This window comes from Theobroma cacao, chromosome 3, assembly GCF_053813885.1.
Source record: "Theobroma cacao isolate CCN51 chromosome 3, ASM5381388v1, whole genome shotgun sequence".
Taxonomy (NCBI): domain Eukaryota; kingdom Viridiplantae; phylum Streptophyta; class Magnoliopsida; order Malvales; family Malvaceae; genus Theobroma; species Theobroma cacao.
In genome coordinates, this window is record NC_142641.1 from 6,808,936 (window position 1) to 6,832,411 (window position 23,476).

Below are 23,476 nucleotides of genomic sequence, written 5' to 3' on the forward strand. Positions count from 1 at the left end.
GATAAATATTTTTATAGAGTCGGACTTGTCATCTTCTCCCCCACTTGGATCAACCATATGATCTTTCTTCTTGATTGACTTCGACATCTGGCTAAATATTAATATTTTAATATTATTTTATTAATAAAATATTATTTTATTCTAAAAATTTTATCTTGTCTCCTTGGTACCCAAAATACCTTATTATGCCTCACTTGACTTCCAAATCGCCTTCGATAAAATTATTATTATTTTCTCACTTGCGAAATATTTTATCCTAAACTACTCCTTTCGTCTTTTATCACTTTTAAACATTTTAATTGACCTCAATTTGCATTCGATCAACTTTATTTATTACCATATCAAAGTATGGGGTATTTCAATCTCCCCCACTTAAATAGAATTCGTCCTCGAATTTCCGTCGATGTTGCGTTATCAATCTCCTTCTATAATCCTACTCATTGTTCCTTTTATAGGGACATTCAATTTATTTACCTCGTTCACCTTCAGTTCAATTAAATGCTTTATTTATGACAATTATCATCCTTTGGAACCGGATTAGTAATACATTTCTCAACCATGATCTCTTATATCAAGACACTAAGCATGCCTTTATCACCATTATTAAATTTGAACCATAACTTCACCTCAATTATACTGATTTTGATCACATATCATACTTACTTATGTATACTTAATCATCATTTTATTAATTTGCTCCATACCAAATTTCTCAACCTTGATTCATCTGTCTTATACTGGTCCAAACCCTTCATTTAATAGAGTTCCATTAAGAACTTAAACAATTCAAGGTTTACTTTCAAAGTCATTCATAACTTTAATCGTTTATTACATGTCCGTTAACACTTTAGCTCACTAACCTCTCTGGACACTATTTCAAAATCTCCCAATTACCGAGAACCATTCTTCACTTCAGTTAGTAAAATTATCAATTTCATATATACATATATACATGCATTTTCAAATGTCAACCTCTCTCTTTATATATAGGAATCCATGTGTTCACATGCCTTGGACTACATTCCCCCATTATACATCCGTATCCCAATCCTAGTTTCAATATAATAATGCTTATAGTGCATGTCAACCTTCTTATGATACTTGTGTATAACTTCATATCATTCATCACAATGTCATCTCCATTGAATTATAATCTATTATGCGTGTATGCTTTATAATCCTATTGATGCCTCAAAGATTTATCTCAACTTGATCATTGCATCTCATGTAATACCACAATTCCTAAGAGTCATCCTTTTTGTCCTTAATCATCTTTCATGCCTCTATATTACCTTGTATCTTTCTTGCATTACGATATTGATTTGTCACTTAAGACTTAAACTCATTTGAATCATGTATGCCTTAAGCATTTTCGAATTCCAATTTTCGTAATATATATTAGGAAAGTTTCATTATCTGACTTCATTTTTAGGGTCAACTTCTATCATCCTTTGTTCCACTCCTTCATATGAACATAACATCATTCTTCCTTAACTAATTTATAAATTGTACTTGAAATTGTAAAACTTTAAACTAGATTCTCCTCAAGTATTTTTCAATACTAATACTAATATCACTCTCAACTTACAGCTTCCTTTTTATAATCACATAACTTAGTGCTAGCTTTAACGAGATCCAGAGTAAAACTTCTCTTGAGTATTTCCTTGGGAATATCTATCTTAAACTTATGTCTCACAGCATGTGATCCCTTAACTTGTGATTTAGTCGTTAGGCTTCTCAACAAGTTTTAAAAACTTTACATTTCATACTTGCTGTGTATGATTAGAATCTCTTCTCAAAGATGTTTATGTATTCCTAAAACACTTAGTCTTAAAGATATATAAATACGTACTCATCCATTCAATCCCTAACTCATCTTCATAGGTTTCTAGGGTGTCACACAATTAGCCTCATGTTGTTCCTAACTCTTGTCATTTTACTGTATCAAAACAGATATTACAAATTCTCGTAATGATATTCTATATAAACTGATTTTCTATACCAGTCTCGTAATTCTTCCTTCACACTTTCATTACTTGGTATCTCATCTCAATATAGTCATCTCAAGAATCTTTTAATTTTTTTCTTTTAATTATATGCCTATATACAAGGCAATAAATAAGTTTTTCAATTCATTTGGGTAAACATTCTCCAGAATATTCAACACTCTCAGATAACAAAACACAATGACCAATAACCAAAATTCAATTTGTAAGCTCATTATCATGTCACTCCCATCTTACTCATGCATCATAGGCGTGAAGTATTCGGAGCATTACAACGTTGAACAGTCAATGTTGAAGTACTGTAGCTATTAGAAATTTTCTCATCAAAGCTATTTGTTTGCATTCAAAGTCACCACATCAATCATTCTCAACTAGTGGTTTCCTTTTTAGATATATATCATGAGTTCCATAAGTATAGGTACCTTCTATTTTCTTGTCATACACACTAAGCCAGATTAATACTTCCATCTCATGTCATCTTTTGATGTTTATCAACATTCATAAAATTCCACCTCAAAACATCCTTTCCATACAGTGTAATAAATTCATGATAAATATACCACTCCACACATAAGTTGCTTACTATCTACAACTTTCCTCAAATTTATTGTCATCCCTATCCCATTTATCTTCTTTGTCTTATACTCCAATAATCTTATTGACTTTCGGTATAATTAACTACGAAAACAGCTCAGCTTCCTCCTTACTTTATTCTCACAATCCTTACTGAATCAAAATTTTATATTCCCCATATTCCATAATTTAACTTTATTGGGGTATATTTGTGCCCAATTATTACCTCATAGTATCATAACATCACTGAATAATCCCCTTCATGCTTAAATTACAATCATTAACTTAATCACATTACCCATTTCGAATGTCATTTATAACCTTATTGCTTCCTTCTATAACCTTCCTCAATAATTATATTACCAATTTATCTCTGTTATACTAAAGATTCCCATATACCTTCAGTTACTTAAATAGCCATTTTATAATACATTCTAGTCCTATACTTTAAAAGCCAAACTATTTTTAATTCTTTGTACAAATAATTATTATCTCTTTTACACAACATCTACTTAGAGTTAAGGTAGTGTAAAATCCTACGAAAATATTACATGTCTTTGGGATCATCATCTTAATCTGATCTTATCGGAAGATTCTACTTCGAGTCCTTCTGAAGATTCTCTTCCGGGTTTTTCTCCTCCTGAGATTTTTTTTTCCTTTGCTCCTCAATCCAGGCTTGTTGTATTCTCCTATATTCTTCATCACTCACCGGTGCAACATTTCCTCCACAACCGGGAGGAAAATGTCGTACACCTGACACTTTTCTAAGGGGTTTACTCGTCACTGTTACTTTCTCCTTATCCTTTTCTGGTTGTCCCCTTACATTTCTCCCACAGCCTGGTGGAAAGTGTCGGACTACTGTCACGCTCTTCCTAGAACGAATACCTCCTTCGGCTATCCTTAATTTCCCCCTTTCTTTAACATGTTCCTTAGATTCTCTCAAAAGGGAACCTCTCATGCTTACATTAATATTATTGCTATCTGCACTTTTTGGACAACTCGGTTCGGGCTGTTATCGACTCCTAGCAGTAGAATCTAACGATCCCTCGCTAATACTGTGAGAGGCGTCGAGACTACCATCTCTCCTAGACATGGTGTGTGCGTCACCAGCGCACCTCAAAACCTATATGCAATCAAATAGTAATTGTTTAATTATTTATGCATCTCAAAAGTAGGTAGATTTCTATATGTAGATGCATATATTCTATTCAATCTAACCTAACTTAACTTAACTTAACTAGACTTGGGGCCACGCAGTGTCAGTGTGGATTTCTTAAAACAACCTTAAAATCAAAAACTTTAAAATCCAAAGCTTTAAAACCAAAATCTTTGATCTTTAAACCATGCTCTGATACCAATCTAAATTGTCACGACCCAAGACTCCCCATCGAGCCCGTGACAACTACCGCGAAGCCTCGACAAACATTCTTCACCCCGAATGTCGATCGAAACCTCAGAAGGCTCTCGTATCAGCTTTCGCACTTCCCCGGTGAGCAATAGTTATCAAATAATCAAAATATGAAGGATTACAAATCATTTCCAAATCATAACATAACATATTGTTTTGTTTTTTTTGGCTCACAGGGGCATTTTCGTCATTTTTGTCGAAAATCTCGAAACTTACTAAAAATGTAGTAGGTAAGCCGAAAATATATATTTAATAATTTAAAAACAAATTAAGTATCTAAAACGTTCATTTGAAGTGAAAATTTGACCATTTGAATATAATAAAAATATTCAAAAAAATAAACTATTTTCTTGTAAAATAATTTTCATAAAACTATCGGTACATAATTCTTATAGCGTAAACGTTAATTATATTCATATATACTATAAAGCAAATAACCAAAGCATAAAATTTCTTTTACAGTGACACGTGGCCCCACATCTATCTAAAATGCATCGGAAGTTGGAAACTTACAGCTTTTACCGATTCGAGTCCAAATGAAGATCCTTGTCAAAGTCAGCTAACTATGGAATTCCCCGAGCCTGAAATGTGAGGAAATGAGGGTGGTGAGATAATAAAATCCCAGTGAGAAAACAGATACCATCTAAACTATCTAAAGTTGAGTAAATGGAGACAATTAAAATAAATCATCATACTGTAATTTCATTACCTTTCAACTCATTTCAACCAAATAAAATCAATCCATAAAAATCGAGAAATCAACTTGGCTTATGAATTTCTTAAAACTTGGGCTCGTGCCAAAACTCATACTCGGTGATACCTTGCGCAGGGCATCCAACCGAGTCCGCCAAGGCTGTTAAAAATTTGTATACACTTAAATTATATTTTTAGTTTGAGAAAAATACAGCCGTTCCTTGGCGTTGGCTAAGTTCTCCTTCACGTGGTGGTTTGGCGTGAAGTGAACCCTAAGCTTTACCCCAGGAGATACCCTATGTGCCTCTCCGTTCGAGGTAATAATATAATGGAGTTTACCGTGCCCCTCTAATAGGCTGGTCCACGGAACCCCCTCTGCAGTAAATAATTAATATATAATCCACCAATCAATAAAATTCATTCTAGCATGACATGGCAATTTATCGCAACCTAGCCTCTTAAGGCTGAATACACAGTATAAATAATTCTAACACCAAAATCAGTTTAGCCATTCATGCTCATTTATTATCATAAGTCATTTAATTCAAAACCATAAATTTGCAACACAAACTAGTAGTCTCCAATTACTCTATTTTCAAAACCAATATTCGATTTTCAGAAAATTTATAAAATCATTTTATAAAATCACAATTTCTCTTAAAACATAGTAATTTACCATTTAAACCCATTTTCCATAAAATCACACAGTTGTATAAAACTACTCTAGATAATTAAGATGATAATAAGTTCACTTACAGTTCTAGGAGTCGATGTACTCCTAATCTTAGTCTCCAAGCGCAATTTCTGTACTTTTACCAGTGTACTTTGCTCACCACCTATCCACAATGTGCAATACATAATTCATCACATCAATGCTTGACCATTATAAAATCAATTCAGGCTCGGTATATATGCATGATAGGATATACAACTTATCCGACTACCGCTTAAATGCGGTGTTGACCTAATTCGGCCTATTATCTCCAATTTAACTCCAAATCAATTCTTCTCACTTTCTACACTCCAATTATAACTAAATTACCTCTATGACTGTGAATGAGATTCAATTTATCAGTCTCGATAGCAAATTACGAAAATACCCCTAGTGGGTAAAAATCGTATTTTTGCTCCGAAAATTTCTATTATTTTTCTAGGCTCATAATTCATCATTTCTTAACCAATTCTCCTAAAATGAAAATCAAATTTATCCTCACTCAACACATGATAAATTCGGCCATTAATGATTGTGGGAGAAAATAAGTTCTTTTCTTATTGTTTTGTTTCTAAATATTCTAAACTAACTTAAAACACTAACATAATTTAAAATCAAATTAATCTAGCAAGTTTCTCTCTCCTAACCCATTTTTTCAGAATTGAATTCATAATGAAAACATGTAATTTAATCATGGAAAATAAAGAGAAATGCTTGGGAATAAGAAAACTCAAGCTTAATAGAAAAAATCTCACATTTTTCACTTAATTTCCTTGAAAATTCACAGTTTTTCTTTGATTTTCTCTCTCTAGGGTTTTGTTTTTGTTTTCTCTCTCTTCTTGCTGGTTTGGCCGACCATGGGGTGGAAGATGAGCTGATTTTTGTGCCTTTTAAAAAGAAAAATAATAAATTAATAAAGGCATGACATGTGGCATCATGTCATTGGCCCGTTTTTAAAATTTTAAAAATTTTAATCCTTTTTATCTCCACCACACAATTAGTCAATGGTCAAAATGAGGATAAAGGAAGACCATGTGCTGGAAAAATGTCCTGGTGGTGGAAAATTATAATTTTGCCCCTAGGGTGGCAAAATTACCATTTTACCCTTTTACTCCAAATTATACCGAAATTAAAATTTTTCACTTTTAAACCTCAAATCTTACTCCAATAAGTCAAAATATACTCCAATAAGTCAAATGAGGCCAAAAAAATCTTTTTTAAAATTTCCATTTTGTCCCCAGGTGGCAAATGACCATTTTGCCCCTAGATAGCGAAAATTTAGGTTTGACTTGAAATTGATCCTCGAACTCCGAATTACCATATTAGACCATTCTGGGACTTTAAAATTATTAATTTCATCGTAAATTCTCTATTTGATTTAGTTCGAGGCTTAAATCAACTTTATTGTACTTTTAGGTACAATACCGACTTTTGTAAATTTTTCGGGACTCTCCTAGCATGCAAACATGTTATCCATCACATGTATATCATGATAAATATTTTTATAGAGTCGGGCTTGTCATCTTCTCCCCCACTTGGATCAACCATATGATTTTTCTTCTTGATTGACTTCGACATTCAGCTAAATATTAATATTTTAATATTATTTTATTAATAAAATATTATTTTATTCTAAAAATTTTATCTTGTCTCCTTGGTACCCAAAATACCTTATTATGCCTCACTTGACTTCCAAATCGCCTTTTATCTCACAAATTCTCCTTCAATAAAATTATTATTATTTTCTCACTTGCGAAATATTTTATCTTAAACTACTCCTTTAGTCTTTTATCACTTCTAAACATTTTAATTGACCTCAATTTGCATTCGATCAACTTTATTTATCACCATATCAAAGTATGGGGTATTTCAGACTGTCACTAAAGACTGTTTTCAATTGAATATATAAGGAAAGAATAGTTTGAAAAAAAAAATTGGATTCTTCATATAAGGTATCCCTTACCACAAACACTTGAACCTCATTGCAAAGAGTGAACTACATATGTTTTTCAACCCATTTTATTGATGATGATTGTGTTAGCCTTATGTTACATCATGTTTTAATTTGACAAAAATTACATATTACCTTGAATTTAATGTCAAGCATTTGAAATTGTCTCAAATATATTTTTAAACCTCTAAGGTCATACAATTGTTTGAAAAGCAATGTATCATTAGAAAATATCATTAAAACTTTCAAACAATGCATTATCAGCTAAGAAAACAAAAAGCAAACATGCCTTGAATTATTATTGGATTGTAGGAACAAGAAAAAGAAGAAATAGCTAAAGAGAGGCACCAAAAAGCTAAGGAAACCTCAAAACCCAAGTCAAGAGTCAATCTTAGAGATGTTCAAGTTGACCTAAAGGTAGAAAGAGTGAAAAACTTGAAGTATACAAAGCCATAATCGACCTTGGAGTGGCTATCGTTGACCCTAAAGTAGAAAGCTCAAAAAGTTAGAGAATAACACAACCATAGTCGACCCTGGAATAGTGGTAGTTGACCCTAGCTACTCTGATGCGTGAAAAATAGGGAAATCAAGAGACATAGTTGACCTTAGCAAAGCCATAGTCGACTACATTAACCTACACTTGCAAAAATGATGCTCTTAGGATTTAGATTTGGATCGAGTTTAGGAAGGTTATACTCAACTATGGAACCTAAATTTGAGAAATTTGAAAAATATAGTCGACCCTAGGAGCGTTGTAGTTGAGGGCTTCGGTAATGACCAGATTTGATTCAAAGTTGTGTCTAACAGCTCCAAACTTCACACCAGCTATAAATAAACACCTTTAAGTCATTTGAAAGCAAAAAAAGACTTAAGATAAAGTTTTAAACCCTAGAGAGACATCTAAAGGCTTATCTTCACTCTCTAGCTTCATTTTAGTTTTCCATTAAACTTAAAAAAGTTTTATACTTGCTTTATTCAAGCTAAAATTTCTTCTTTCACTACACTCAGCTTAAACTCCTAGCACTTAGCTTTGTAGAGGCATTTTCTTGGTAAACTTTGTACTCTATTGTAAAGGTTCTAGCTTAATCTTGAAAAACTATTTGTGGGTTTGTGGTTGAGCTCTTGGAAAACCATTGTTGAAGGGTTTCCCTTGATCCCATGAAAAAACATTATAAGGGTTTCACTTGATCTCATGAAAAGCTCATTTTACTTAAAGGATTTTAAATTTCTTGATGTTACGAGAGAATGGATGTAGGTACCGGAGAAAGGTGAACCACTACAAAAATATTGTGTTTTGCTTTTATTCTTTTTGCATTGTGATTTATTGCTTACATTTATGTTAGGAAAATATTTATAGCTTGATTTATTATTTGTTCTTTCCAATTTATTATTGAAAATTTGCTTAGGAAAATCACACACTTTGTTTTTGACACAAAAGAAATTTTTGATTGCAAAAGTCTTGATTTTTATGCTTAGTTTTCAAAAGAACCTTTATATACCAGTTCACTCCCTCTTGGTATATTAATAATTGAGACATCTACACTAATAGATTGGAATTTACACAAAAATTTGTTTAACTTTTGTCAAATTTCTAATCATAGAGGTGATGGTGTTGGTAGGGTAAATGATAAATGCTTGCATGATTAGGGGATTGATAAATTTTGACAATCATAGTAGACAATGCTAGTTCAAATGATGTTGCAATAACATAGTTGAAGAAAAGGTCTAACCAATTAGGAACTAGCATTGCATAAGGTAAATTTCTTAATTTAAGATACATTGCACGCATAATAAACCTAGTTGTTAGTGATGGATTGAAAGAATTTAATGATTGAGTTCCTCGTGTGAAGGGAGTAGTTAGATATATGTAATCACCATTTGGGTTTTAAAAATTTAAGAAGTGTGTTCATATTGAAAAGATTCCTACTAATAGTTGGTCATGATTAGATGTTACCACTAGATGGAGTTCAATGTACTTAATGTTGGATACGACTCAAAAATTTGAAAGGGCCTTTGATAGATTTGATGAGATAGATTCTTTGTTAGAATTTTCTATCATGTGGGCTTCTATTAATTGGTAATTTCAGTTTAATAAAATAGATTGATAAATTAGTCCTATTGTGAGACGAAGCATGAGAGCCCAATTAATATTAAAGTGATCAGTTAATGATGGGCTTTACACGTTTAATTGGGTTAGTGTGGTGTAATGGTTGTGTAGGCCTTGGCCCAATACACCTTTAATAAGGAGGCTTGTACTTGGATTTTGTTTATTATATATATGTGGCTAGGTCCCCTCTTCCCTTCTAACCTAACGGTATCTACCTATTGAAAGCAGCCATAAATAATAGAGAAGTGCAAAGAGGAAGATTTAGCCTTTACCAAGAATTCTCTATTTTTTCACTATGAACAATGGCTACCTCTATGAATCAAATAGTTATGCAATAAATAGTTGATGCTTTTAGTGTTTTAATATTCACACATGGATCTAGGGATTCAACTTACATGTGATATCAGAGCAACATGTGTGAAATTAGAACCCAATAAAATTTAGGAACTCAATGAATTTATTTTGTAAAATTGCTTGTTGGGGCATACTTATTTTTTTTATCATCAGACTTCTATTTTCCAGTTATCGTTTTTGGGCATAAGGTTAGGGCTTTTATTACTCACAATACATAGATTAATTTTGTATAAACCTCTTCTCTTAACTTGTACCATAGAGATAGGAATTAAATAGTAAGTTTGGGATTTGAACATAAAACCCAAAATCTAGTTTTTTATTAATCACTTATAGTTTATGTGTTTTAATTTCAATTGGACTCTTAAAATCAACTTACATGTGTTATAGAGTTGATATCTAAGTTTAATTACATAAAAATATACGTGTATTGCAACCAATTTTGAAGAAAACTTAAAATAGGGTTAAGAATGGTTTTTCAAAATTAATTTTCTTAATTAATTGATCTTGGTTTTGTAGTTTTTTTATGAGTTTTAATGCATGGGCATTATAGAACAAAGTCCTAATTAAGATTTTAAAATGTCAATTTCATCAAAAATCCTTGAAAAGCTAAGAATTAGAGAGAAATAAAGATAAAAACCCAAATGGGTCGAATTTGACCTAACCCAATTAGAAGTTGAAGAAATAGCAAATTATGTGGGGCAGCGAATCCCGCTCTTAAGCATGGAGTGTGTGGTGCATGGGGCCCATTAGGCACATGATTTTTGAAATATTTTTTGGCAGTTCATCTCCACTTACCCAACTTTACATGTTGAACTATTTTTTTGAATTTTTAATGCACATTTAATATTTATTTATTTTTATGTGCATTTAATTAATTATTCTGAATATTTATGATGACATATTTCTAGAATGCATGTGATAGAAAAATAATATGCATATATTTGAGTTGAATGGCTATATGTACACTCCTAAGATTAGTCTGTAAATTTGTATACTTTCAAGTTGAAATTATATACATAATTTGGAGAATATATTGTATTTATTTAAAAAAAAAAAGGTTTCAAGACCCTAAGTTTTATTGCAACGAATACAATTTGGGACCAAATGAGATACAACGAGGCTTAGTATCTTAGCAAAAATGGTTCATTGCATACATTGGGTTCAGTATGCAAATTAAGGAATTTGGGTAAATAATTAATTCTCGATTTAAGAAATTTTTTATTAATTGGTGTATGTGTTTGGCTGCCAAAATGGCTGATGTACTGAAATTAATTGATTATTTTCTTAAGCAAAAGCTTACGAGATGATTTTTTAATTTGTTTTATACAATCACTTGCCCAAAAGGGTTTATTGTGTAAGGAAATTTAGAGTGGGACATGAAGCATCATGGTTGAGAGTATATCGGTTTAGAAGGTTTATCTGCCCAAAAGAGATAGGCTTTTCAAAAACTAAAATATTCTTATATTTGCTTTATGTGGAAAGTGCCTATTAGCATGTCATATTTTCTACCTAATGTGGAGTCTGTGATGATGCACCTAAACTCTTCAGTTATTTTCTTTCGCACATTTTGGACTATCGCTAATTATTTCATTATTGCCCAATTAACTAATAGTTGCATTTCTTGTCTTAAACAGTGACATTTACTGTAAATAATAATCAAGCTACTATTGAGACTTTTAATGGGTTTAACTTTTAGAGATGGAATGAAGATTTGTCTTTTGCCTTGGCTATCAGTGAAATAGATATAGCCTTGTGTGTTGATAAGCATACTGCCCTTACAAACAAAAGCATTACTAAGAAAAAAAAATTCTTTGCTAAATGGGATAAAGCAAATCGCATGTGTATGCCTGCCATTAAGAGATTTGTTTTTGAGCATCTATTGAGTGGGTTGCAAAAGACTAAAATTGATAAGGAACTTTATGAAGCAATAGGTGAAAGATATCAAAAATCTAGTAAGTTTGAGGCTGGGAACCTTATGAGTGAGTTGACGAGTATGAAGTATGACAGTGTTGGAGGGGTTAGGGATTTTAACATGAAAATGGTCCACATTCAACTAAATTGGCTTCTTATGACATCACCCTTCTTAAAAAACTTATTGTCTGTCATGCCCTTAATTCCTTAGCTATTGAGTTTACCCAAATCAAAACTGCCTATAATGCTGTGAATGAGGTTGAAGTGTTAATGACTTTATTTCTAAATGTGTCTCTAAGGAAGAAAAACTCATAAAAGAAAAGAGTGACAGTGCCTTGCTTACCACCAATTCCAAACCTTATTGATTGGAAGAACTTTAAGAAGCCTAGAAATGCTCCTAAGCAGGACATTAAAAAACATGGTAATGGTCAGATTAAAGGGGTAGGAGATCCTAAAGCTATCATAAGGAAAGAGGTTAGGTGTTTTTCTGCAAAAAGAAAGGTCACATGGAACATGAGTGCCCCAAGTATAAGTCTTGGTTAGAAAAAAAAAAGAAACAAGAAGGTAAGTCACTAGCTCTAGTTTGTTTTTAATCCTATTTTGTTAGTGCACCACCAAATTCGTGATGGCTTAATAGTGGTGCAACTATTCATGTTGCAGTTACACTGCAAGGGTTCAAAAGCAAACAAAAGCCAAGTGAGAGAGAGGCCAAGCTTAGAGTTGGAAACAATGTAGAAACAGATGTAAGTCATGTAGGAACTATACGTTTAAATTTAGAGTCTGGTTTTGAACTTGTTTTGGAAAATGTTTTTCATGTACCGACATTTAGGCAAAATTTGATTTCAATTTTTGTTATGGATAAACTTAGTTATTATTTTGGCATTGGTGATGGAAAAGTTGACTTGTTTTTGAATTCTAAAGTCATTGGAGAGTTTAAGCTAGTTGATAATTTATATAGATTGTGCTTGGTCCTTAATAATGAATATAGTTGCATGAATGTTGAAAACATTGTGTCTAAAAGATCTTTTATTAAAAAAAACTCTTCCTTATTGTGGCATAAAAGATTAGGTCACATTTCTAATACGAGAGTTGGGAGATTAATAAAAGATGGCATTTTACCTAATCTTGATTTTGAAAAGTTAGACATTTGTGTAGATTGCATAAAGGGTGAAATGATTAAGACTAAGAAAAAGAGGGCAACTCGCTGTAACAACCTTCTGGAAATTGTGCACATTGATATAAGTGGACTTCTTACACCTACCTTGTGTGGCAACAAGTATTTTGTTACCTTCATTGATGACTTTTCTTATTATGGTTATCTTTACTTAATAGATGAAAAATATGATGCTTATGAAAAATTCAAAATTTTTAAATCTAAGGTATAGAAAGAATTAGGGAAAGTTATCAAAATTGTTAAATTTCACCAAGAAGGTGAGTATTATGGCAAACATGTTACAACTGGACAACACATGGGACCATTTGCCAAATACTTACAAGAGTGTAAAATTATTGCCCAATATACCATGCTTGGTAGTCCTGAATAGAATGGTGTGGCTAAAAGGCGGAATCGTACCCTTAAGGAAATGATAAGTACGACTAACCTTCTCGAGTCCTTTTGGAGTGAAGCCATTAAAACTGCTTTGTACATTCTTAATAGAGTGCTTAGTAAGTCTGTTCCTATAACACCTTTTAAGTTGTGGACTGGTAGAAAACCTAGTTTGAATCACTTTTGGTTTGAGGATGTCTTACAAACGTTGAATTTATAATCCTTTCGAAAGAAAGACTAAACCCAAAACTACTCGTTGTTATTTTATAAGTTACTTAGACCATTCTAAAGGAGAAAGGTTTTTTTGCTCTACACATGGAACTAAAGTTGTAGAATCACAAGTGGAAAAATTTTTAGAGTTGGATGTTGTTGATAAGGCTATGACTGAAGTTGTTGATGGCAGTGAACCTATCAGACATGTAACCGTTCCTTTGTGGCTATTGAGAGAGAGAGGATCTTAGGCAACATGATGTAAATCTTCCTCCTCAAGATCCTGCTCTTACTCCTATTGATGTTCATCCTGTTCAGTGAAATAAGGTAGAGGTGCCTTTGAGGAGATCTTCTTAATAAAAGAAGTCTGTTATTCCTAATGATTACATAGTTTTTCTTGGAGAGAGTGGTTATGATATTAGTCATGTGGTGGACCCAATGACTTTTAATAATGACATTAATAGTTCCCGCTCGACTATGTGGATGGATGCAATGAAAGATGAGATGAGTTCTATGAGTCAGAATGGTGTTTAGAAGCTAGTTAAACTTCCAAAGGGATGTAGGCCAATTGGTTGCAAATGGGTGCATAAGACCAAGAAAGATTCCAAAGGAAAACTTGAGAGGTTTAAGGCTAGGTTGGTGGCAAAGGGATTTACTCAAAGAGAGGGAGTAAATTATAATGAAAACTTTTCACAAGTGTCTTTTAGAGATTCTTTTAAAATCATGATGGCCTTAGTAGTACATTTTGAATTAGAATTTCATCAAATGGATATGAAGACAACCTTCTTGAATGGTAACCTTGATAAGGAGGACTATATGGTTCAATTTGAGGGATTTCAAGAATCAAGTAGTGAAAATTTGGTATGTAGACTTAAGAAGTCCCTTTATGGTCTAAAGCAAGCTTATAGACAATGGTATTTAAAGTTTGATGAGATAGTTACTTCCATGGGTTCTGAGGAAAATAAGGTTGATAAGTGCATATACCTTAAGATCAGTGATAGTAAGTTCATTTTTCTTATGCTGTATGTAGATGATATCTTGCTATCTAGTAATGATGTTGGATTGTTGCATGAAACTAAGAAATTATTGTCTAAGAATTTCAACATGAAAGATCTTGGTGATGCCTCATTTGTACTTGGGATTAAGATATGTAGAGATAAGTCCTGAAATTTATTAGGGCTTTCCTAAAGGGCATACATTGATCGTGTGCTCAGCAGATTCAACATGCAGAATTATAAGGCTGGGGATGTACCTATTGTGAAATGTGATAAGTTTAAGCTTAATCAATGTCTTAAAAATGACTTGGAGAGAGAATCTATGAATGGAATACCCTATTTTAGTGCAATTGGAAGCTTTATGTATGCACAATCTTGTACTAGGCAAGACATAGCTTTTGCAATGGGGATTTTTGGCAGATATCTTATTAATCTTGGTTTGGATCTTTAGGTAGATGTTAAGAAAGTTATGAGATACTTACAAAAGACTAAAGATTAAATGTTGGTGTACAAAAAGGTGGATAACCTTGAGATTGTTGGTTATATAGATTCTAACTTCGCTGGTTGTCAAGATGACATGAAGTCAACCTTAAGGTATATTTTTATGTTGGCTAAAGGAGCTGTTTCTTGGAAAAGCGTTAAGCAAACGCTCTTAACTTCCTCTACCATGCAAGATGAGTTTGTTGCTTGTTATGGGGTTGCCACGCAAGCTATTTGGGTTAAAAATCTTATTTATGGGCTGTATGTTGTTGATCCAATCTCTAGACCTCTTAAAATTTATTGTGATAATAAGTCTGTTGTGTTGTTCGCTAAGAACAACAAAAGCACTAGTGGGTCTAAACATTTGGAGATAAAATATTTGAAGGTCAGGGATATTGTTAAAAATGGTGACATTGTTGTTAAGCACATTGACACAGATAACATGTTGGCTGATCCTTTGACTAAGGGGTTAAGAACTATAGTTTTTAGTAGCCATGTTAAAAGCATGCGTATTTTGGAGCCTTTTGATGTACTTGGTTATTAGGAGTATGTTATTTACATAACTCTCACATCATGGTTTACATTTAGTTGTGTTGAGACCTTTTTTTCTATTTGTTTCTAAATATTCATGAGATGTTTGATTTTATATTTATTGATGATCATCGTTAATTAGTAATCCATGCTATTATTTGGTATTTATTGTACATGTACATCTAATTACTATTTTGCATATATACTTTATGAAATCTTGAGATTGGTGTCTATCTCGAGAGTGATTTTATTGGTATGTCTTATGAATGATACCAGCGAGGAACCTCAAGGATAAATGGGAGACATACAGGCATGTTGTTAATGCTGAATAGATTTCTCACTAGGTTTAGAGAAATTAGCAAGAGGACCGACAATGAATATAACACATTGAGATCACATTTGGGTGTTATTTTCTTGCTACACAACCACACTAAGATCCATTACCGGCAAGATCACTAGTACTTGTAACTATAGATTGGTCTTATGTCAATAAATGGCATACTGGCTACCATAATTAATATTTTTGTAGAATTCTATTTTAGAATTCTATTTTAGAATAATGTATTCGTTGAGTGAAGTTGATTTGATTATGAAAAAAAATTGAGGGATACAATTTTGGAATTGTTCAAAATCATTATAAAACAATGATGCAACCCTTGCAATATGAGCATGTGAGCAAGAGTAGCCAAATAAGCCAACCAAATTAACACACTAGTAACTCAAATCAAAGAAAAAGAAAAAAGGCCATCAAGTTAGATTTCAAAAAGTTTAGGGTTGAAAGTGGATATGTAAAGCAAAACTCAAAATCAATAAGTACTTGATGATCATGATGAGGTTGATAAGGGTTCAATGTTTTGGACTGGTGGAAAGCAAATAGTCATAGATCTCCCATTCTTTCTTAATTGGCTTGTCATGTATTGGTAATGTTTATATCTATAGTTACTTTAGAATCTACTTTCAATACTAATGGTCGAGTTCTTTATGCATATAAGAGTTCTTTAACTCTTAAGTTGGAACAAGCTTTGATTTATGCTCAAGATTGGTTATGAGATCCATCACATTCAGATTTAGGTTTTGAGGAAGAAATCATAGAGCTGGAGAAAGTTGATTTAGGTAATATTTTAAACGTATATATTATTTAATCTTTCTTTTTTTAAGTTAATATTTCTTAATTTTGTTTAATTTTTTAATCTTTACTTTATGTTATTTTTGTTTATGAATTTGTAGATCTTTAAAGAATTGCTTTGGAATTAGTTATTGATTGATAAATGATGACATAGAAAAGGGATTGTCTTTAGAAATGAGAAGATGTCTGTTTAGTGCCAGTTTATAAGTGCTTGTTAATATTTGACAATTGATTTGATAATTTACATGTAAATATTTGTAGTAGTATGTTGCTAGCATGTTGCTTGTTGGAACTTGGATAGTTGGATGGATCTTGACATCTTGGAACTATTAATTTGTTGTCTGGTGAATGGTGATTTTAGACTTTTAGTTGTACTTGAGCTTTTGTTTTGTTGGTTATAAACTTATAAAGTTATAGTGCATACTTTTTATTTGATAATTTCTCAAAAAAACTTATTAAATAAATTTAAAAAAATAAAAAAGGTTAAAAATTTTGATTAAATCAATTAAAACTAATTTAGCCAACCTAAATTTGGTTGGTTTGGTTAATGTTTTAAGAGAAGTCGGTTAAATTGGTTGATTGCAATTATTGACCGAATCAATTGATTGCTTACCCCTAGTACAACTTCTTTCTTACTCGGTACTTTCAATTTTTTATCATTTAACTATTTAACTTTTCATTGAAAATGTAAAAAAAAAAAGGTAGAAACTAGTTCTAACATTTTTTTTTACTTTTGACTTTTTTTTTTGTTTTTCATTCATTAAAAGTAAGAAAGATACATGCCTTTCTTTTTTTTTTTCTTGTTATTTTGTCTTATATACCTTTTTCTTTTTTTTTTGTTATTTTGTCTTTTAGTGTGTTTCATTATAAGGAAGGAAAGGAAAAAAAAAGTGAGGAGAAGAAAAAGGGTAAGAGAGTAAGAGAGGAAGGAAAGTAGCAAAGCTATTTCTCTTTCATTGTGATTGGTATAGGAGACGAGAGAAAATGGGAGAAAATAAAAAAATTATTTATTTAAATTGATTAATGTTTTTTCAACTTTTTAAAAAAAGAAATTTAGAAAAACATAAAAAATATAAATTTATTCATGTTGCTATATTATGGTTCTCACATTAGTGAGAGATGTGATGAGTTGAGTTTAGAAGTAAGAACTTTTTTCTATTTAATAGGTATATATTTGGATTAGAAGTACAAGTCTGATGACAAGTGGTGTTAAAGTTTATTTAACTTTTTATTGTTGTGAAATTCCCACCAAGGTCGAGATAGACTCCCACCAAGATAAGTTTTTCTAACGTTGCATAAGTGGGTGAAGTAGAATATCACAAATCATATTAATTAGAGATAAAGTCTTAAATTTATATATAAAAATTTTTTTTTTCTCTACTTAATAAATATGTCATTTAAGTTGTAAGTGTAGGCTCATCATAACTACATTCCTTTTATTTCCATCCTAAAATATAAAATGTTTTCTTTTTTGTTTCACTCTCGTTAAACATAATGTTAACGTCAATGTAGTAAAATTTACAAGAAATTCATTGATTGAAGTTTATGACAAGTTAGTCGTCACCCAAAGCCAATATCCCTTCATTGAACCAAGAAAAGGTAGAGAAAAATTAAAAATTAAAAAAAAAAACGAAAAGTTGAACAAGAAAACTTTAAAAATTGTGCAATAAGGATGTCCCACGATAACAACCAGTAATTTGACGCCACGCCATCATATAAGATTCTGGACAATCAAAGCGTCTTTTAAGCCGTCGTCGTAGTGTGTTTCGTAAGTCAACCTCCACAAAATTCCACGAACAATTCCCCTCCAATTATTTCCCTACCGGATACCGGGTCTCCCGGTCAGCCCTCCGCGGATATTACCCCACAATCCGCTTCTCTGGACCCCACCGTCTCCCCCCCCTTTCCGTCCTCCAAACTTCCAGCTCCCCGCGAATTCATCCAAAAGAAGTTTCTTTCGAAGAAGAGAAATCCGGTGGGTCCCAGGAAAGATGAGTTTAACCTGAGACCTTCTTTGTCTGTTATCTTCAATAGAAATTTCCTACATTTAATATATTGTTTATATTTACAGAGAAGGAAAACTTTTTTGTTGGGGGGGAGATAAAGACAAATGACAGGGTCTCCAATAACGCCACAGAACGAGAGAAGCACATCGTTGATGGACAACTTGTTGGGTCTGCTGCGGATTCGCATCAAACGAGGCGTTAACCTTGCCGTTCGTGATGTCCGAAGCAGCGATCCCTACGTTGTTGTTAAGATGGGCAGACAGGTCAGTTTCACCTTCGCTCCTTTCCTTCTGTTGGCCTTGACCTTGGCCACACCCCTGTTGTAAATTTCGGTTTCAGGGAATTTCTTCTGTTTTTTTTTTTATCAGTATGTCCTTCACGTTACTAATGATCTGCTTGTTCTATGAGTAACAAATTTGCATGCAACTTTTCTTTTGAAGAAAAGATATTTTATTTATTTATATGACGATCAGTCACTTTGATTCATGGGATATGATATTTCTGTGGTAGATGGCATATAATTGACCTCTCAAAACATTGAAATTTTGGGTTCTTATGAGAATCCAAAAGCAACTAGAAATGTCTGGTATGGCAAGATTCCAGTCCATGTCTTTAAGTAAAGAAAACGAAACACGAACAATGTTAAGCGGAATCTAACTCTCAGACATGCCCATCTTTGGCTGACTATAATTTGATTAATAAGGAGAGGTTCCTTTGAATGATGGATCTCAAAGATTTTATCTCTGTCAAAGAATTATTTCATCAGAGTTGACTTCCACTTTGAGTAACTCTAAAATCACTCATAATCTTGAGAAAGTAATGAGATAGATGAGTAAAAGCTCTGTTGATTAATAAGTTAGAAATAAATGAGAGAATTTTGATGTTACTAATTAGAGTGAAGGCGACTATGTATATCTTACTCTGTGAGATTATATGTGGTATTAAGATTATCCTTGATAATCACTCTTTTTTATCTAGCATTTTATAATTGAGAAGCCCTCGATCAGTTCGATACCTTAATTGCCTTTTGTAAGTAATGAAAGGAGGTGTTGCATCAAGCGGACTTAGATTTTATAGCTTGAACTTGAATTATTTCACTGAAAAAGGACAAAAAAAAAAAAAAAAAGGAAACATTTTTAAGTTCAATTTCATCGAGTTATTGGTGGAGTCAATTTTTAGCAACTTGTTCCTTATCTTTTTCTATTGTAAATATTTCTTGCAGAAACTGAAGACTCGTGTAATAAAGAAGGATGTTAATCCTGAGTGGAATGAAGATTTAACTCTTTCCATAACAGATCCTAGTCTGCCAATCAAGCTGGTAAGTCTTTTGATTACTAGTTCCCATATCAATGTAGTACAGAAGCAGAAAGCCAGAAGAAGTTTTGGCACCCAGCTTCTAGTGACAAATTCATTCCAAAGTAAAGACCACCCCATGTTTTGCACCTTCCCCCTTTAATGGGAATCAAATTTCCACCATTGTGTAATGGTGCTTGTTACCCCTAAGTATAAGCAAACATTTGGACTGAAAGTGATTAGGATTTTTGATGATGTAGATATTTTGCCTTTTCCGTTACTTGATAGGCTAATCGTTGATCTTTAAATTGTGAGATAGCTCATGTTCTGTTGGTTTTGATTCTATTACTTGTTTGAAATTTGAAATCCTTTTATAATTCTATCTTAATTTCTAATTTTCTGATGTTTACTTTCCCATTGCTGATAAGCAGCAAAGCAAGATCAAATCATAAAAGAAATGCGTACATGATCTGATGACATAGCATCACTTAAAGAACAAAAAGAAAGCAAGAAAGAAAGAGAACAATAGTAAATCAAATATGATTTAAATCAATGTTTAACTTATTAAATCCATGATTAAGGCAGATGGTAAACTTTGAATTTTCTTGTTTGGTGTAAATTGGATTTCTATTTATCATATTGAATCTTGTATCACAATTGGCATATGGTGACTGATAACCACTCCTGAATAAACACCCCCCACCACCAAATCCATAAAATTAAAAAAAAAAAAATTGATTGCTGCTTTTCAGCTTGATATCCTAACCAACCATGACAGAAGCTACTTTATACATGCCGCTTCTCAACCAGATCTTTTCCTATTATTTTCTCGTTTCTGCATTTATTTTTTAGATTCTTACTAATAATCATTTTGTGCTGAAAGGAAAACAGAATAAAACCAATGGAATGCTTAGGAATTTCTTATCAGTAATTATTTGTGAAATATTGTATGAATGATAGAAAGCAGTTGTGCAAGATGGAGGGACAGAGAATTGGTTTCCTAGTTTATAAGTATCAAATTATCATTTTGATCTGAAGGTTTTTGGTGTTAATGAGACAAATGTATAGGTGTCAATGTTCGGTACACTTACATGATCTTTTTGCTTTAGTTTAATTCTTTTCCTTTTCCACAAAACTTCGTTAATGTGATCCTTTTTTTGCTTTCTTCTATGCTTAAATGGTTAGCTTCAGGTTTTTTTTCCCTTTCTCTCTCTAGTCCTTTTGGTTTCCTTACATATAAATACTTATTTTAAATTTTCACTTTCATAAACATCGTTGTTACGGCATATTTGTTATCTTTTACATATTGACATTGTTACAATATTTATTCAAAAATTCATTAATTTTAATCTAAGAAATTACTAGAGTAACTTAGTTGTTTTAAAAGATAAATAAAAAATATAAAAATAAAGTTGTAGGCTAAAGAGTATTACGCCCTTTTGAATCAAAATTCTGTCTCCATCCCTGCCTGGAGCAAAACCACATCTACTCTTAAAGTTGTTGAAAACTCACTGATCATTTCAACAACACACTGGCAACTCTTTTCTTTTTTTACCCCCTTTTCCAGTGATAATCATGTGTTCGTGTGGCATTTTGATGTGTGAGGTCATTTTCTAGTATTAGTTTGTTTACAGTCATTTTTTTCTTTTTCTGCATGATTCCAGACTGTGTATGACCATGACACGTTTAGCAAGGATGACAAAATGGGAGATGCAGAGTTTGACATCAGGACATATATAGAAGCCTTGAAAATGAATTTGGGAGAAATCCCAAGTGGAACCATAATATCAAAAGTGCAACCAGGCAGGAACAACTGCCTGGCTGAAGAGAGCACCATTGATTGGAAGGATGGGAAGGTTGTCCAAGACATTTGCCTCAGATTGAGAAATGTGGAGTGTGGTGAAGTAGAAATTCAACTTCAGTGGATTGACCTTCCAGGCTCTAAAGGTTTATGAAGTTGATGATTGCTGTTATGTCTGGCTTCTGTCTTGTATATTTTATGGCAGCTTTCCGGAGCTTCCACCATTGAATGTCCTGTGAGTTCATGGTGAGGTTGGTTTGTTCTTTGAACTGTTGTATGTGTAGACAAATCTGTCAAGTAGTATTGGATTTGTAGCTCATCTATAGGATTGAACAAATTTCGGTTTATCTCATCATGGATACCAAGTGAAGTAATTACACTTTGATCTTTGTAATTTACTGAACCTAATGGCATTGCCAGCAACTATTAGCCCATCACCTTCAAGGTGATAAAATTTAGTCTGCTTTGGTCAGAGGCTTCCTGGCCCAACTCCAACGTAACCTGGCGGGTTATAGCCCAACATAAGCTTGGTTTTGGATTTTTTTGACCAAAAACTCATTTATTTATTTAGACTCTTCACCATTGTTATACTGTTATTTTACTGACTATTTTCTACTCATAAAAACAAAAGAGTAAAAAAAAAATAGAAAAAAAGAAAATGCTCTAATTTTTAAAAGCAAAAAATGTCAAAAGAATTCGAAATTAAAAATTTAGGTTTTTCCAAATAACAAGAAAAAACTGTCATAATGCATCCATTTTTTTAAGAACTTTTGATATATTGATTTAGGCAATAATAATCATCTACATTTGTATAGAGTTTTAAATTTTATAAACGGATTTAGATAATTGATACAAATACATTCAAGTAATTATGTCAATTTAATGATTTTATTTTAATTTTATAATTTAACGGACACGCATCAATATCATATGTAACTTACTTGTGTAGTTTAAATATCTCACTGTGTATATACAAAAGAATTTTTTGTGATTTATTTATATTTGAACTTTTAATATGAAATCACTCGAAATATCTTTCCTAGAATCACTAAATCTTGATATATAAGTTGATATATTTGTAATTTCAAAATCATTTATAGACACTGTATCCATGATGGCATCCACGTCTTCATACCTTGTTCAATTAACCTTATACCTTATGTTATATACATATTCAGCTTAAAAGGATAAAGGCTAACTTTTCCTTAATTTGGGGGCCCATTAATGCACACCAGAAAGGCACAAACCACTCAAAAACACGTGTGCATCTTTGATTTTATATTCCCTTAATTTATATTATCTTTTGTATCTTTTTACCATCCTAATTCCTAAGCAAAAGTCAATTTAATTTACAAGTCTTCAAATTCTAACGTGAATTCTTGCAAAACAATGTCCCATTTCCCAACGACAAAAAGCGGCTAGTTTTATCCACTTTTTCCCATTACTATTAGGATAACAATACCTATGCAAAGCAAAGTGACATCCCTCTCCCTCTGCTAGCTTACCCTCGAAACAACTTTATCAACATTGTGCATGCTGGATGCTTTTCCACATTTTCATACCCTACGCTTTCCTTCATCACATGGGCTGCTCTTTTCTGCAGCCTACTGACTGAGCTTGAGCTTGTTCCCCTTTTGTCTGTCTAGTTAGCTGCTTAACAAATTGTCCATCTTTGCTTATTAACTACGGTTGCCCAGGCTTAGCACTACAACAAACGAATACGACAAATGAAGGTGATCTTTCACTTAACACCATGTTTGCTTCATATAATAG

General features: G+C 32.4%; 1 protein-coding gene across 1 annotated transcript; it reads left to right on the plus strand.

The window, feature by feature from the left end:
• The first annotated feature begins 18,674 nt into the window (after window positions 1-18,674).
• Window positions 18,675-22,097, plus strand: LOC18604358 (protein C2-DOMAIN ABA-RELATED 4-like). The gene is made up of 3 exons (XM_007036782.3): window positions 18,675-18,872; window positions 19,832-19,927; window positions 21,567-22,097. The coding sequence occupies exons 1-3, from the start codon at window positions 18,714-18,716 to the stop codon at window positions 21,855-21,857; spliced, it is 546 nt and encodes a 181-aa protein (XP_007036844.1). The 5' UTR covers window positions 18,675-18,713; the 3' UTR covers window positions 21,858-22,097.
• Window positions 22,098-23,476: the final 1,379 nt, after the last annotated feature.

What these genes read in the sequence shown, in the direction of transcription:
- LOC18604358 (XM_007036782.3), top strand. Translation starts at nt 18,714, where the DNA reads ATGACAGGGTCTCCAATAACGCCACAGAACGAGAGAAGCACATCGTTG. An exon ending in TTGTTAAGATGGGCAGACAG is followed by an intron (nt 18,873 to 19,831) that starts GTCAGTTTCACC and finishes TATTTCTTGCAG; the next exon opens with AAACTGAAGACTCGTGTAAT. An exon ending in CTAGTCTGCCAATCAAGCTG is followed by an intron (nt 19,928 to 21,566) that starts GTAAGTCTTTTG and finishes GCATGATTCCAG; the next exon opens with ACTGTGTATGACCATGACAC.